At 46.5% G+C, this 14879-nt stretch overlaps 1 protein-coding gene across 3 annotated transcripts in view; it reads left to right on the forward strand.

Annotated features, from left to right (window-relative positions):
* Positions 1-2547: 2547 nt before the first annotated feature.
* Positions 2548-14879, forward strand: part of focad (focadhesin) — a 38781-nt gene continuing 26449 nt past the window's right edge. For all 3 annotated transcript variants that reach the window (XM_084451949.1, XM_084451950.1, XM_084451951.1), the window contains exons 1-9: positions 2548-2612; positions 3043-3117; positions 5302-5456; positions 8028-8126; positions 11141-11242; positions 12464-12680; positions 13803-14012; positions 14243-14333; positions 14495-14688. In XM_084451949.1, coding sequence (XP_084308075.1) covers positions 2556-2612; positions 3043-3117; positions 5302-5456; positions 8028-8126; positions 11141-11242; positions 12464-12680; positions 13803-14012; positions 14243-14333; positions 14495-14688 — 1200 coding nt within the window. In that variant the 5' untranslated portion in view covers positions 2548-2555. The remainder of the gene's footprint in view (positions 2613-3042; positions 3118-5301; positions 5457-8027; positions 8127-11140; positions 11243-12463; positions 12681-13802; positions 14013-14242; positions 14334-14494; positions 14689-14879) is intronic.

Consider the following 14879-nt stretch of genomic DNA (forward strand, 5'->3'; position numbering starts at 1 on the left):
CAATACTTAAGGGACAAAATTTAAACATCACATACATAGTAAAACTGAAGGTAGCCTACACATTCCCTGTCTAAATTCTAAGTGATGTATCCTAAAGTATCTATTGTCGATGGCTAGAGAAATTCTGAATTGCATTTGACCCTCAGCACACACCGTAGTTCCATGTGTTCTCCCGTTTGGAATGAGAGGTAAAAAGTTAACTCGCTACCTTCTTAGCAAGCTTATCCTGTCACCTCGTTATTACTATATTACGAGTTGTTTTGAATGGTGTGAATGAGTGCAACCTCATGGCAACGTAACTGAATACTATTTTGTGCACAATAAGTTAGCCAGCTAACGTTAGCTAGCAAAGTTAGTTTATCTAGCTAGCTAGCCTAGCTAGGATGAGGATTGGTGTTGCCAGCTAGATAGAACTAGCTATAGCCATGATCAGACGTTTGTGTTGATAAAATAAATAAATAACGTTAGCTGGATGGCTGTAGTTACAGTCGTTACACACAGGGCTCGATTTTTCACTGCAGCACAGGTTGCACTAATTCGTGAAGTACACATACATGTATACTACTACATGTATTATGTACTATGACAACCACTCGTCAACTGCCAAGTTGCCCACTGTCAACCTGCCACAGACAATTGACAGAGGTTGTCAGTCAGCCTCAGGTTGTCACATTCATTGCATTGGCATTTGGTTACATTGGTTTAGTTAGCCAAGTGTTTTCAGCTGAAGTCATTGTCAATAGTGGAGTGGTTAGACTAGCTAGTCTAGCTTTCTATCCCTGCTGCTTGCAGGATGAGTACAAGTAACAAGTCATGGTCATATAATCTCTAAAGCAATGAGCCATGTGATGTCAGTTCTAAAGTAACGAGCCATGTGCTGTCATTTCAAAAGTAACAAGCCATGTCATGTCATTTCTAAAGTAACAAGCCATGTCATGTCATTTCTAAAGTAACAAGCCACGGTCATGTCATTTCTAAAGCATATGGCCATCTGAACAATGCAACATTGTGCCCTGGTAGCATGAATGCAGAGCTAGCAGTACAGACCAGTCTACATTGTTTCTGTTCAAGTTAAAGGCCATCTAGAATCCCCTGGAATCGTTTCATATAGTTAGCTACTTATGTGTTTTGCTGACCATCAAACATCTTTGAAGTTGTCCAAATATGTGTAATGTCAATATCACTGCTACTATCTGTCTTGAACAGCCAGCAATAGATCACAGGGTAGAGTTAAGACATGCTTGAACTTAATCACAATTCCTGTGGGTATTTAAAGCTCCAATCCTTTGTATATTTGATGCCACCCTGTGTCTTCCACACCATCATGACAGCTAATGCTATGCCCATAGGCCTACATCACTATTCACTAAACACCAAATGATTTTATAAACCCTCAATGTGCACTAATTGTGGCACATCCTTGATCAATGCATAAGAAGCACCGTGACAAACGACAAACATCATATTGACTCTTTTACATCACAGACATCAATTCTACTTTTTTTTTTTCTTCTTTTTTTTTTTCTACAATGAGTGTTGAAGGTGTGTGTCCTACCTGTTCATGTGCTCTGTCAGTAGTGGGGTGGCGACGGGAACGAATGGTCTTGGCAGTGGAGCCGCCCGGCGTTGGCTGGGCCGGTGGGCTTATCGCGCAGATAATAGAGTCGGGGGTGGGGAGGGGTCGGGCGGGGTACGCCACATTGTCTCTCATATTCCCTCTGTTCAGAGTTGAAACCAGCCTCGCAGACGGGGCTACCGGCCCACCCAGCGCCGGCCTCGCTCGCGCCGAGCAGCTGGCCGGCCGTCTCTCTGACTCATTGTTATGCTGAGTGAGACAACCTGAGACCGCGAGTACCTTGCGCTTTTGAATAATGCATTTAATCCATGTAAAATGATGTATTACTGGCCAGCGCCACCTGTCAGAGCTCTAGACCACTCTGCAGGGATCGTCTTTCAAATGGATTGGCCCGTGTCTTTCTGGGTAATACCCTTCCCTCAGCACAGGACAGCACAGCACAGGTGCTTTTACCTGGGCCACGGCAGATGGCTGCATGTGTGTGTCGTTGCATCTCTCCGGTTTACCACTGCCTCGTAGGTTGCCTGTCAACGGTCAGCTGATATGCTAGTCTAGGTGTCGGCGTGCTAGAAAATGATGTATAATTTCAAAAGTGGAAATGTTTATATAAGTCTTATGATTCTACCTGTACCTACTGGTTTAAGGCTCGCAGATCATTCGTACCTACCAGTATTGTACTGCTGAGCAAACTGAAACAATGTGTGGATCTCTGGGTCAGGAGGCTGCACTTTATAGTATATAGAGCACTTTGGTGATATGTTGGGCACTGGTCTGTGGTTATGTTGAGGTGGTCTGTTGTTAGTACTCTACTGTCATAGTGTTTGTCAGTCATCGTCTGTCTGACGATGGCTGTGTGGCAAAATGATGGATTTCCGAAAGGACCAATAAATGCTCAAGTCTGTGAATGAATGGGTTAGAGACGTAAAACTGTTTCCTAAAACGTACTCCATCTCTTTCTTCCTAGACACGACCGGAGAAGATGAGCGAGAGTTTGAAAACCAGATTTGAGTTTCCCAGCGCCCTCATACAGGCCCAGGTACTGTGCTGTGCTGATTGAGAAATGTTGATCTGTCAGTCAGGATGTTAGTGGTGGTTATGCTGAGAACAGTGAATGAATGAATACTTTCTATTCAGTCTCATCATCCACCAAAAAAACCCAGACGGATTGTGCCTTTGGCTAGGTCACACTACACTTGATGCGAGTAAGCAATCATAGGATTTAATTTCACTTTGGACAATGCACAATAATTAATGTGTCTGTCATTGCACCACCAGAGCAAAAGTTGCTGCACCAGAAGTCAAAAGGCTCCTTGGCTGTGTTTAGTTCAGGATTTGAACCCATGAAGGTTAATTTACTACACTCCAGGCTATCCAGTGAGAGCGCACTAAACGCGAGTCCGGCTAGGCTGTGTTGCAGCCAGACATGTGGCAGTCCAGAATGTCCAGATGTGCTTCCCTGCCTACAGACGGTGAGGAGTCTCGTAGCTGCCGTGCTGAAAGAGAAGGGCCAGAATGAGATCATTACCCAGTCCTCCGCTCAGGTGGGTGTGGTCTCCGGATCTCGGCTCTGACATTTATAACAAAGTAGCTCATGTCCTTCTGTTTTCCTGTACCCTGCTGCGCTGCTCACTCGAATGCTGTGTTTCTGACCTAGCTGTGTATCTGCCTCTTGTCACTTGCTGAATTTTTCCCCAAAAATGTATTAAAGGGGTCACGCTTGATTCAGTTGATATTAATTTGATTAAATGTTAAATTCTGTGTAGGCCTCTTTAAAATCCTTGTCAGTGGCAAAAATTCAAAGGGCAAACATGTTCGGTGACGTCACCCTTTGAAGTCCAGTGACGTCACCCTTTGAATTTTTCCCGCGGTATTACAGGTAAAAATTACAACTCTAAGCCTGTCGAAAGGACCTACACTATATGGCCAAAAGTATTGGGACACACATCTTAATCATTTAATTCAGGTGTTTCATTCATTACCATTGCTACAGGTGTGTAAAATCAAGAACCTGACTTAAGGAAGGACTTAATCTTAAGGAAACTAGAATAATGATATTCCAGAGAAGGTCCAACTCTCAGGAAGACACGTTTAAGCTTGGGGCTGAAATTATACAACACACTAAGAGCTATAATTACCTGGGCATTAATATCAGTGCAACAGGTAATTTAAGGCAAGCGGTGAATGGCCTGAAAGAGAAAGCAAGGAGGGCTTTCTATGCAATCAAAAAACACAAAAATTGACCTACCAATCCGGACCTGGGTGAACATTTTCAAATCAATCATAGAACCAATTGCATTGTACGGAAGTGAAATTTGGGGACCAAGAACAAAACAAGACTACAAAAACTGGGACAAACATCCAATTGAAACCCTGCATGCAGAATTCTGTAAATCCATCCTTCATGTACAAAGAAACACCCCAAATAATGCATGCAGGGGAGAATTAGGCCAATACCCATTATTATTAAATATACAAAAACAAGCCATTCATTAAATATACATTCAACAAGCCATCTGAAAACCAGCAACCCCCAGTCCTACCACTATAAAGCCCCTCAGTGCCAAGAGATGAGTAGTGATGAGTCCCCTCTACCAGCTGGTCCTAGGGCTCACTGCACAGTCCCAAGACATACCTCAGTTCATTTGGCCTTACCAAATTTTAGCAAAACAAAAAGAAATGTATCAATTGTATAGGAAAGAAGTAACAAAATCTCAAAGTAAACTAGAAACATATTCGTCCCTGAACAGACAGTACACAATGGCAGACTACCTGACCAGTGTGACTGATCCTCAACTGAGGAAAACCTTGAGCAGATACAGGCTCGGTGGACACAGCCTGGCTGTAGAAACAGGCCGACACAGACAGACCTGGCGACCCAGAGAGGAGCGGCTGTGTTCACTTTGCTCACAGGCAGAGGTAGAGACAGAGAAACACTTCCTACTGAATTGCACCAAATATAAAAATGTGAGGGAAAAATACTTTCCCAAATTTGAAAACACAACTCAATGTAACTTTAAAAAGCTTTGTCCTGACAAAAAACTCTATATTCTTGGGGAAATAAGTGAGTGTGCCATACTAGCTGCTGTTTACATAAGGTCCTGTGAAAACATGAGACAGGAGAACTGACCTATCATTTTCCCTTTCCTTCTTTTATTTATATAATACATTTTTATTGTTTTAATTTCCATGCCCTTATAGGCCTTACTGCAGTATACTTATTTAACAATTTCAATCTTTATGTTGTATCCTGTTCCTGCTCATTTGAATTGTACACATAGTGTACACACATCACACACCATTTTGTATTTTGCCCTGTCATTTGAACTGTTCTGTCTAGTCCTTGCACATTGTGTAATGTTGTCTAACCATCAGTGTTATGCGCCAACTGACCAGAGCAAATACCTAGTGTGTAAAAATACCTGCCAATAAAACTGATTCTGATTCAGTGCTGTAGTGACTGCTGTAGTGACAGTTTTGTAACTGTTGTAACTGTTGTAGCTGTGTTGTAGCTGTGTTGTAACTGTGTTGTGGCTGTGTTGTAACTGTTGTAGCAGTGTTGTATCAGTGTTGTAGCTGTGTTGTAGCTGTGTTGTAAATGTGTTGTAACTACGTTGTAACTGTGTTGTAACTATGTTGGAACTGTGTTGTAACTATGTTGGAACTGTGTTGTAACAGTTGTAGCTGTGTTGTAGCTGTGTTGTAACTGTGTTGTGGCTGTGCTGCAGGGCCCGGCGGTCGAAGCCCTCTGGGAGCAGTGCTGTGGTGACTGCGCTGCAGTGCGCTCGGCCTGCTGTGACGCTCTGGTTCTCCTGGTGGAACAGGGCCACGCTGACCTGCAGTATGTTCTCAACAGCATCCTGAACCTCCTGCCGTCTGCCAGGTGCTGAACACCCGCCGGCACTCTGATCACATCCTGTCACACACACACACACACTCTCTCTCTTACACACAGCTTGTACACGTTCACTTTCCCTGTAGTATGAAGTAAAAGTCTACCGATTAATCAGTTTTGCCAATAGGACTTTGTTTTAAACTATCGTTATCGGCTGAACTGGGCTCCGATCGTGACCGATGGCTGCGCAGCCTCCACCCATTGTAAACAGACCATATTCAAAGGATGTAGGCCTAACCCACCAAACCACACTTAAATGAGTAGTAAAGGGAAAATGCATGTTTAGCCCTGTTTTAAGGTTACTTATGATCATATACAATGGTTCAGATCAAAACGTTGACAAAGCTAGCATTTTCGAGAAAGTTGATAATTGCTCTACCACCGTTTTGGTCATACAATGGATGTGGATGGGCATCTTGAAAAATCATTCAAAAACATGTTAAACTCTTGATTTCAAAGACAAGAAGGAAGAGGAAATTAATAGTGAAGGAAATATGTTATGCACTTTTGGACATGTAGGCCTAACAGATGACAGAGGGCAGGTGTGTGCAGGTAATAGAGGCTTAAACGCCTGAGGCAAGAAACATGACCTGACCCCCCTGAGTTTCCAATACTCTTTGCTTTTTAGCCTAACTTGAGTTTTGATGATCCAGATGTTTTTATTTAGGTATTTATTTTTTGACACTGGCAATTTTTATTTATTTTTGCTATCGGACAATTAATCAGCTATCGGCTTTTTCCTGCTCCAAACTATCGTTATTATAGCCTTATTATAGCCTTTAAAAATCCAATATCGGTCGACCTCTAGTATGAAGTCTATCCCATTAAAATTAGTGAAGTACATTGTCAGTGAAAACTACAAAAGTTAATTAATTTTGACTGCTGACAGACTACATTGTCAGTCAGCAGTCAGTCAGTCAGTCAGTCAGTCAGTCAGTCAGTCACTTTTTAATTGCCACACGGGAAAATCATACATTTAGCTGAAAAAATAATAATAAATAAATGTGTGTAGTTGTGCAGGGTGAGATGTGGTGATCTCTCGGTCTATGGAGAGAGTCACAGACAGATGGATACACATGGCAGTAGAAAGGTAGAGAACTGTTTAAAGGGGTACAGTCACGCTTGTTTCAGTTAATATTTTGGACGTGTTTTCCCTTTGAAGTTTTCTGCGTAGGGAAAAAGCAGCACTGACGATGATTTTAAAAAGGCCTACACACAAAATCTAATAATTTAATCCAAATAATATCAACAAATGTGACTGTGCCCCTTTAAGGGAACGACTGCCAACTGAAAGAGATGTCATTTCTAAGAGAGTTAAAATGGTGGGAAAATAAACCATCAGAGGTTTGTAGGAATAATGATTAGTACATAATGAATAGATTATGTGCTAACAGTTTCTAAATGCTTCATTGGACGTCTTCATAACCTGTTGACGTCACCCCACTCTGGTCTGGTCTTATCAGATCTTATCCATTTTCCCACGCTCCTCTCCTCCTATCTCTCTTTGGACTCCCCATAGATAAGGACATCCTCCTGTCACTAGAATAGTCACTCTATAGACTAATTTGTCTTCTATAAAAGGACGTTTTCCTCCCTTAAGATGCCGTTTTAAGTTTTAAAGCAGGCTACACCAATCTAGGTCTTTGGCTTGGTCAACATTTTTTTTTTTAATGACTGTATTTTGAAACTTGGTGTTCTCTTTGGTGTTCTCTTTGCAGTGTATGTCATACATTGTCACAACACTCTAGCGGTAGTGAACCGGTGACAAAGTCTTCCATATGCGACTGGGGACACACCGTCCTTGACACAGCTGCTGACGTTGAGTTATTGATCCTGTGTAGGTAATAGCCACCCCAGCAGGAAATGGACATCCTAACAGCCGTGACCCAGATAGCGAGGACGTCATGACAGGCACTTCCTTATATCATAAGTGTGAATATTGTACTGTACTTTGTAATGCTACTGACTGGAATAGTTGATTTTTCTGGCTGGGTTAATATTGTGATTCTCTGTCTTCAAAAACTGTGCAGTACCCTATTAGAGGTCTAGAGAGTCAAGGCATAGATTTTGTCTCCAAACAATATCAATGATACTCTAACTTATTTTGTGCCATATTTTTGCAGTTTACATAAACGGTTTGTATATTTTTGAACTTCGACTTTATATAGCTTTTAGTTAATTCTCTTCTGTTTTGGGTCAGTGTCTGTTAATGAAAATTTAGTCTCACAGTGAGTGTCTTACCTCATACACTTGATAATATGCTATGGAAGTCATTACGTACGTCATTACCTGCAGAATGCAAACAACTTTATAGACACCTGTCATTTAGGAGACATCTTGCGCACTCTACTGTAAACCCACAATCCTTGGCAGACTATTGTTGAAGCTGTTTCAGATATATGTACACAGTATGCAATGTTTGTTAAAAAAAAATCCTGCATAATGTTGCATACTTGTTATTTAATTGAATTGTAGCCCAGGCTTTCTATTACCTTGCTCAACGATTCCTCCTGGCGGACACTTAGTAACACTTGTTTGTTTTTCCCCTGTTGTGACCAGGAATGTACAAGGCTTGATAAAGGTGATTAGAAGACTCCTCCAAAAGCAAGCAGATCAGCGAGACAACGGGGTCCCTTTTACCTGCCCTTACTCCATCAGGTCAGTTCACCCCTTGTGCTTGTCTCTGACACGTTAACACAACCTCAGGGTAAGACTTAGAGCAATAGGACCATGACCAAGGGATAATGACCAAGGGAGAATGACCAAGGGATAATGACCAAGGGATAATGACCAAGGGATAATGAACAAGGGATAATGACCAAGGGATAATGACCAAGGGAGAATGACCAAGGGATAATGACCAAGGGAGAATGACCAAGGGATAATGACCAAGGGATAATGACCAAGGGATAATGACCAAGGGATAATGACCAAGGGAGAATGACCAAGGGGCGTTATGCTGTTTAGATGACTGACGCGGAGCTACATTATAGTGAATTTACCTCCGTTCAGGAAGTCAGGACTACATACCGTGCATTGCGCAATCGCAGAAAAATGAACATGAATGCAGAATATAAAGAAATACACACCTCGCAAATAAATGCCCGACATTACTTTAAACCATGTGTGTGTAAAGCGGAGGCATACTGTGTGTTATGTGTAGCCGGAGTGTCCCGCCTCTCCTGTCTCTCCTCTGTCTCTCCGCCCGCTCCCCGGCGAGAAGATGAATGCGTGCGGGCCAGCGGGGTGGCGCTGCCAGGCTGGCGGCGCGGCCCGCGATTGGCTAGCGGGCCCCGGGCACCGCCGGGCGACTGTAAGCGCCAAGGAATTAATGGAGGGTGCCCACCGGCGCCCATTGTGACCGCCTGCCCGCTGATGATGGCGCAATCTGCCGCAGAAACACTAAACCACTTACGCACCCAGCATGACCAAAGAGACGTCCGTCCACCGGCAGGCAAAATGGGCCTGTGCCTTTTCATCCAATCAGATTTATCCGTGCCCCCCGAATCTCTATTCTCCTCCCCCCAGCCGACAGAAGAGATTCAGCTGAATCTCACTGCAAATCCAGCTCATCTCACATTCAGCCCTGGTATGCAAAACAATCTAATTTGCTGTACATTTACACTGCCCTTGGTCCTCAATATCCACATTTGTAGATCCTATTGTAAAATTAACATGATCGATGGATAGAGACAATGTGCAATTACATGCGACAAATTGGCAATGGAAACCGGCGCTCCATTCGCTGAGAACCATTTGAAAGGGCGTCTGGAAGGGGAATGACCCGTTCCCCCCCCCCCGCCCCCCTCCCCCGATAAGCGTCCGTCCCCCCTTTTGTGTGTCTGCGGGTTCAACGGAGGGTCACTGCAACCTGCTGACCTTTCCACGCAGACGGGTTTTATTCCGAAGATAACGATCTGTTCAGCTCCGGCCGCGTCCTTTCCTCTGACCCGCTGGGTGAAGCAGGAGGACAGGTTTGCTCCGTCCGCTTCCTGTTTACACCACCTCCGTGGTCCGGCACCGACGGCAGGCGAGCGTGTGCCTGTCGGCTCCGGAGAGGAAGCCGGGGGCGGAGACGGACGCGCCAGGAAGCTGAGGAGAGGGACAGAGAGATGGTCAGATAAGGTTGCGGTTGAAGGATGGGGGGAAGGGGTAGGCAAGAGGAAGAGTACAGGGCGGCAAATCCCCCCCCTCCCTTATTGTTCTGCCTGCCCCAGCCTGTCACAGGCCCCTCCCCCTTCTATAAGGACTCAGAGATAGGCCACGCGATGATTGACAGCAGGCAGTGATCCTAGCGCCTGTCGTCAGCGTCTGCCTTTCACACTTCAGCTCTTGTTGTCTTAACCGCAGGCCCCGCCTCGGGGTTCCATGGAATGGAATTCACCTTGGTTTTGAACTTGCCGCTACGGACGGGCGATTCCAGAGACTTCTGTGCCGTGTTCTCGCCTTGGCTGGAACCCCGTTCGCTTTCCTCCTCGTCTCAAGAGATTGAAACCAAAAATGCCCACTCTCCTTTATGGAGAAAAGAATCTGCCTTTCTGAGGTAGTCACGGATCTTAACGTGGCAGGATTGGTTTAAAGCCGGCCTTCCGCCTCAAAGCTTGACCAGTCAAATGAAGTCAGATCAGTGGCTGTCTCTAGGAAGGAAGGAGGGAAGGAAGGCTGCCTTTAAAGAGTATTCAAACAGGCCCTTAGTGCTCTGCGCAGCGCTGTTGTGTGACCCACTGTTTTGTGTGGCCTCCTGCTGCATGCCGTCATTTAAGAGAAGCGAGCTGACAAGCGAGATGTGACCTGAGCGAGGGATCGGCCAGCTGTGCAGAAATACAATCAACCGACGGCGAAGGCTCTCAAGGTGACGAACCAAAGGTTTTGAGGGAGAGGAGCCATCCAAATGGTAAATGGTAAATAGACTGCACTTATATAGCGCTTCTATCCAAATGGCTTTACAATGGCCTCTCATTCACCCGTTCACACACACATTCACACACCAATGGCAGCAGCGGCCATACAAGGTGCCGGCCTGCTCATCGGGAGCAGTTTGGGCTCGCTGTCTCGCCCAAGGACACTTGGACACGTGGACTGGAGGCGGGATTCGAACCGCCGACCCTACGGTCACCGGACGACCCGCTCTACCTCCTGAGCCACAGCCGTTCCCATCCAGACACCTGCGGGCGAACGGAGGCGCTTATCGAGAGAGAGACCGGTCAAGCGGAGCTTCTGCACGGAAGGACTTTCGGAGGTTGTCCTCTCGTGACGTCGAGTTTCCGTGCGCTGCACTTTTTTTTTCTTCTAATTTAACTCGTCGCCCACCTGCACCGTGGCGCGTTCGATAGGCGCTCGCAGGTCTGCGTTTTCTGCCCGCTCAGCGCTTTTGCCAGCTCGGCGAGGTTCAATCGTCCTCGACGAGGACGTCTCATCCGTTTAACTTCAAATTGAGAAGTGGTTCTCAATTGATTTTATCCGGTTAAATAAAGGTCAAATACCGGTTAAATAAAATATTATATAAATATAAATTATATTTTATTATATAAATATAAATAATAAAAATGATGTCACAGTACCCCCCCCCCCCTCCCAGTATGATCTCAGACGTCTTGTTACAGTCACCGTGAGTTGCATCCATCGTGTAGCCATGGAGCTGAGGGTGAGCCGGGGTGAATGTGTTTTGGCAGGAGCCGGCCCCACCCGTACATCACAGCGCTGGAGAACCGGCCGGACTGCTGGCCCGCCCTGCTGCAGGAGGTGGCCGACCTCGCCCAGCGCGCCACCGACAGGTAAGGAGCCTGAACACACTCCTGGACCGCATGGTCCCCCTGAACACACTCCTGGACCGCATGGTCACCCTGAACACGCGCCTGGACCGCATGGTCCCCCTGAACACTTTTCTGGACCGGCCAGAGCACCTTGTCCATAACTCTCTGACTGTCAGCTGGTTCAAGTACATAAAACTATTGAAGTTTTAATGCGCCTCAGAGTTCTACTGTTGTGGCTGGTTTTATTTTACAGGTTTAACGTTGGTTTTATTGTTCGGGGTTAATGTTGGTTTGGTTGTAAAAGTGATATACAGTACTGTACATAGGTGGTTTTGTTTAGAGAAAGGCCCAGAACTGCAGCCTACCTTACAGGGTTTTTCCTGCAAGGAGGATTTTTTGGCGCCTCCAAAGAGATTTTAGCCAGAGCCAAAGGAAAATCACCAGTGCCAAAATGCAAAAAATTGAGAGTAAAAATAGCAATTCAAATCCTCTCCAAATGTGTTTGATGGCTTGTTTCAAGTGCAGCCCATCCCTCTTTCTTGTATTGTCCATGGTTTGGACCACTAGTAATCGAGATCATTAATAGACAGGTTTCAGTGTATTAAACATTTTGGCTTCATATCCATTTTGTGTCATGTCGGGAAGATTTCCCACGAATGTGAAAAGTGAGCTCAGTCAGAACGACAGCAAAGAATATAGACCTATGCTGGTAGGCTCCTCGGCATAAAATTGAGGTTTCCCCAAAAAATTGTGTGCGCATCACCCCCAAAAGACCCATTCTGAGCCAAGAAAAACCCTGCCTTAGTCATACTGCTGGATGCTCTGTTTAAATTGCAAGTGAACTTCATCTCTCTCTCTCTCTCTCTCTCTCTCTCTCTCTCTCTCTCTCTCTCTCTCTCTCTCTCTCTCTCAAAACGCACATGGCGTGTTTTGCAGTTGCATATAAAAATAAGCATACTTAGTTAAACATTGTTACTACAATCATGTATAAAAGTGCCTAGTAGTTTAATGAATGACCATATTATATTAAAAAATATTATTTTAGAATGTTTATTGAAGTCTGCAGAATACTCCAGAGATGTGGATTTTGAACAGTTTCAGGACTTGCCTTCAGAGAAAGCTCTGGGGACTGATTACTGACAACAGTATGGGAATCCGGTTTTTGACCCAGGTGTGTGTGTGTGTGTGTGTGCGCGTGTGCGTGTGCGTGTGTGCGTGCATGCGTGTGTTCTCTGCATGCAGTGACGAGCCTGCGTACGTAGCCATGCTAGCTCCCTTCCTGCGCTACCTGTACTGCGAGCCTCAACGACTACCTCAACACGCGCTGCTTCGACACAACCTCCTCAGGGTCCTACTGCCCACCAGGTCAGGAGACCTTACCCAAGACCACAGCCCAAACCCCTCTGAGGCCTTTCACAGCCTGGTCTGCTGTCTCTACGACCTGGTTCCACACATGCAGGTGAATCCCATTCCCTAGCCGAGCCACTCGCATGTAAAAGGCCCCATATTATTATCACATGCAACTAAGTTACAAGTGACTTACTGAGGCGTCATTCCCTATGACTGACAGGGTAACAAACATGTCTCAAAACACTACTTATATCAGTAGAAAATGGTTTCTTTACTAATACGATTGAATGACTGAAAATGTATGGAACATGGACACAGTTGTTTCAAACGTTTTGCAACGGTGTAACCAACACAAAACATACTGTAAATTACAATGACATTAAGGGCAGGAATCAAACTCGCAGTGGATTACACTTGTTTGATTTGTTTGCTGTTTATTTACTACACACAGTAAATAAAAATCAAAAGCCTCATTCTAACATTTTCCTTACCAGTTTGAATGAAATGACAACACGATAAAAGCCTTTGTTTGCTTTTCAAAGCCAATGAAAACATGGATTTAGCATATGTACTGTATTCATTTTCTGTCCCACTGACTGAGGCCAAACATTATCATACAGTGGTAACGCGCACACACACACACACACACACACAAACACACTCCTACTATAATATTCCCTGCTATCCTTGAGCCTTCCAGACTCTCCCTGAACAACACCAGCTGTCCTCCATTTCACTGCGTTTTCCATAATGTCAACAACAACAACAACAGCAGTGAGAGACTGTCCAGACGGTTGCCTGGGAGGAAAGGCAGCGTTGAGGAGCAGTCTGAGGCACTCGATAATCCACAAAGAATTTGACGGCGCTTTTGGGAAACGCCTCGACCACTGCAGATAACCCGATCCTTCCGTGGCTCTTCAGAAGAATGGACATAACGTTTTGTGTAATTAGGCCCAGGTTTAGAGAAGGTCATATGTCAGTCTGTCACTATGGGCGTTTTACACCCTGTCCTCTCTTGAATGGTCGTCCAGAAACACATTTTAGTAAAATGTCGGGGGTAAAAAACGCCAGGTCAGGGAAACGAACCAGCAACCACCCTTCAGTTTCTAGGCCGTTCCTTTAACCACGGGCCGGTCAGCTGTCTCCTCTCCATGAACCCGTAGGCGTTTCCCAGCGAGCCGTTCTTCTCGTGCTCGGCGATCTGACCGGCGGAATGCGCTTGTCTGAACAGGTGGACAGCGCCGAGGCCGTTCTGGAGCTGCACGGCTTCGCCGAGGCGCTGCTGCCGGCGCTGGCCGCCGCCTCCGGGGACCGCTGGGGGGCGGTGAGCGCCTGTCTGACCCTGCAGCTGCTCTGCGCCTGTCGGCTCGGCCTGGCGCTGGCCGGAGACTGCCGCCCGCTGCTCCGCCTGCTGCGCCGTCTCCTCGCCGCCCGCCCTCAGGTAAGACCGTCGTTCCCTAGCCCCGACGTTGAGACCCAACCGCCGTTTCGTTTCGCCTCGTTATCCGGCCCGAGCAGGCTCCCGTTGCGGCCGTTTTCCGAGAAGGGCGTCGCCGAAGAGGGAGTCCTCGGATTAGTTCATGCTGTAAGTTATTAGATCACACAGGCGTTATCCTGGTCAGCTGATGCTCTGGTCCTCTCTCCGTGTTTCTGCGTCTCTGTCCCGTGTAGGAGGAGCCCCCCGTGGAGGAGGTGATGGTGGGCCTGGCCCTCCTCCTCCTGGAAGCACCTGCTTCTCAGCACACAGACTTGTTGAGCTTGGGTAACGGACCTCGCCCCTCTCCTCCCCATTCCTCTATTTTCTTCCCCTCTCCTCACCTCCTCTTCTGAAACCTACATACTCTTCACACGGACCCACATACTCACATCCCCTCTCTCTCTCTCTCTCTCTCTCTCTCTCTCTCTGATGTCTTTCTCCCGAAGCCCTCAGCTTGGCCCCCCCGGAGGCAGAGCGGACCCCTCCAGGCACCCCCGTGCTGGTGCTGCCCCTCCTACAGCTGCTCTCCTGCTCCGCCCTCATGGAGCCCCTCACAGACCCCCAGACCTACTCCCAAACCCAGAGCCTTGCCCACAGCCTGCTGCAGAGCACCCAGAGGGAGACCCGCAGGCCTGCCGAGGTGACTCCTCTTCTCTCTTCCTTCCTCTCCTCCCCACTCCTCTCTCCTCTTCCTCTCCTGCTCTCCTCCCCACTCCTCTTCTCTCCTCTCCCTCTCCTCCCCATTCCTCTTCTCTCTTTCTCTCCTGCTCTCCTCCCCACTCCTCTTGTCTCTTCCTTCCTCTCCGCCCCACTCCTCTCTCCTCTTCCTCT

This window comes from Borostomias antarcticus (assembly GCF_949987555.1).
Source record: "Borostomias antarcticus genome assembly, chromosome: 17".
NCBI classification, from domain to species: Eukaryota; Metazoa; Chordata; class Actinopteri; order Stomiiformes; family Stomiidae; genus Borostomias; species Borostomias antarcticus.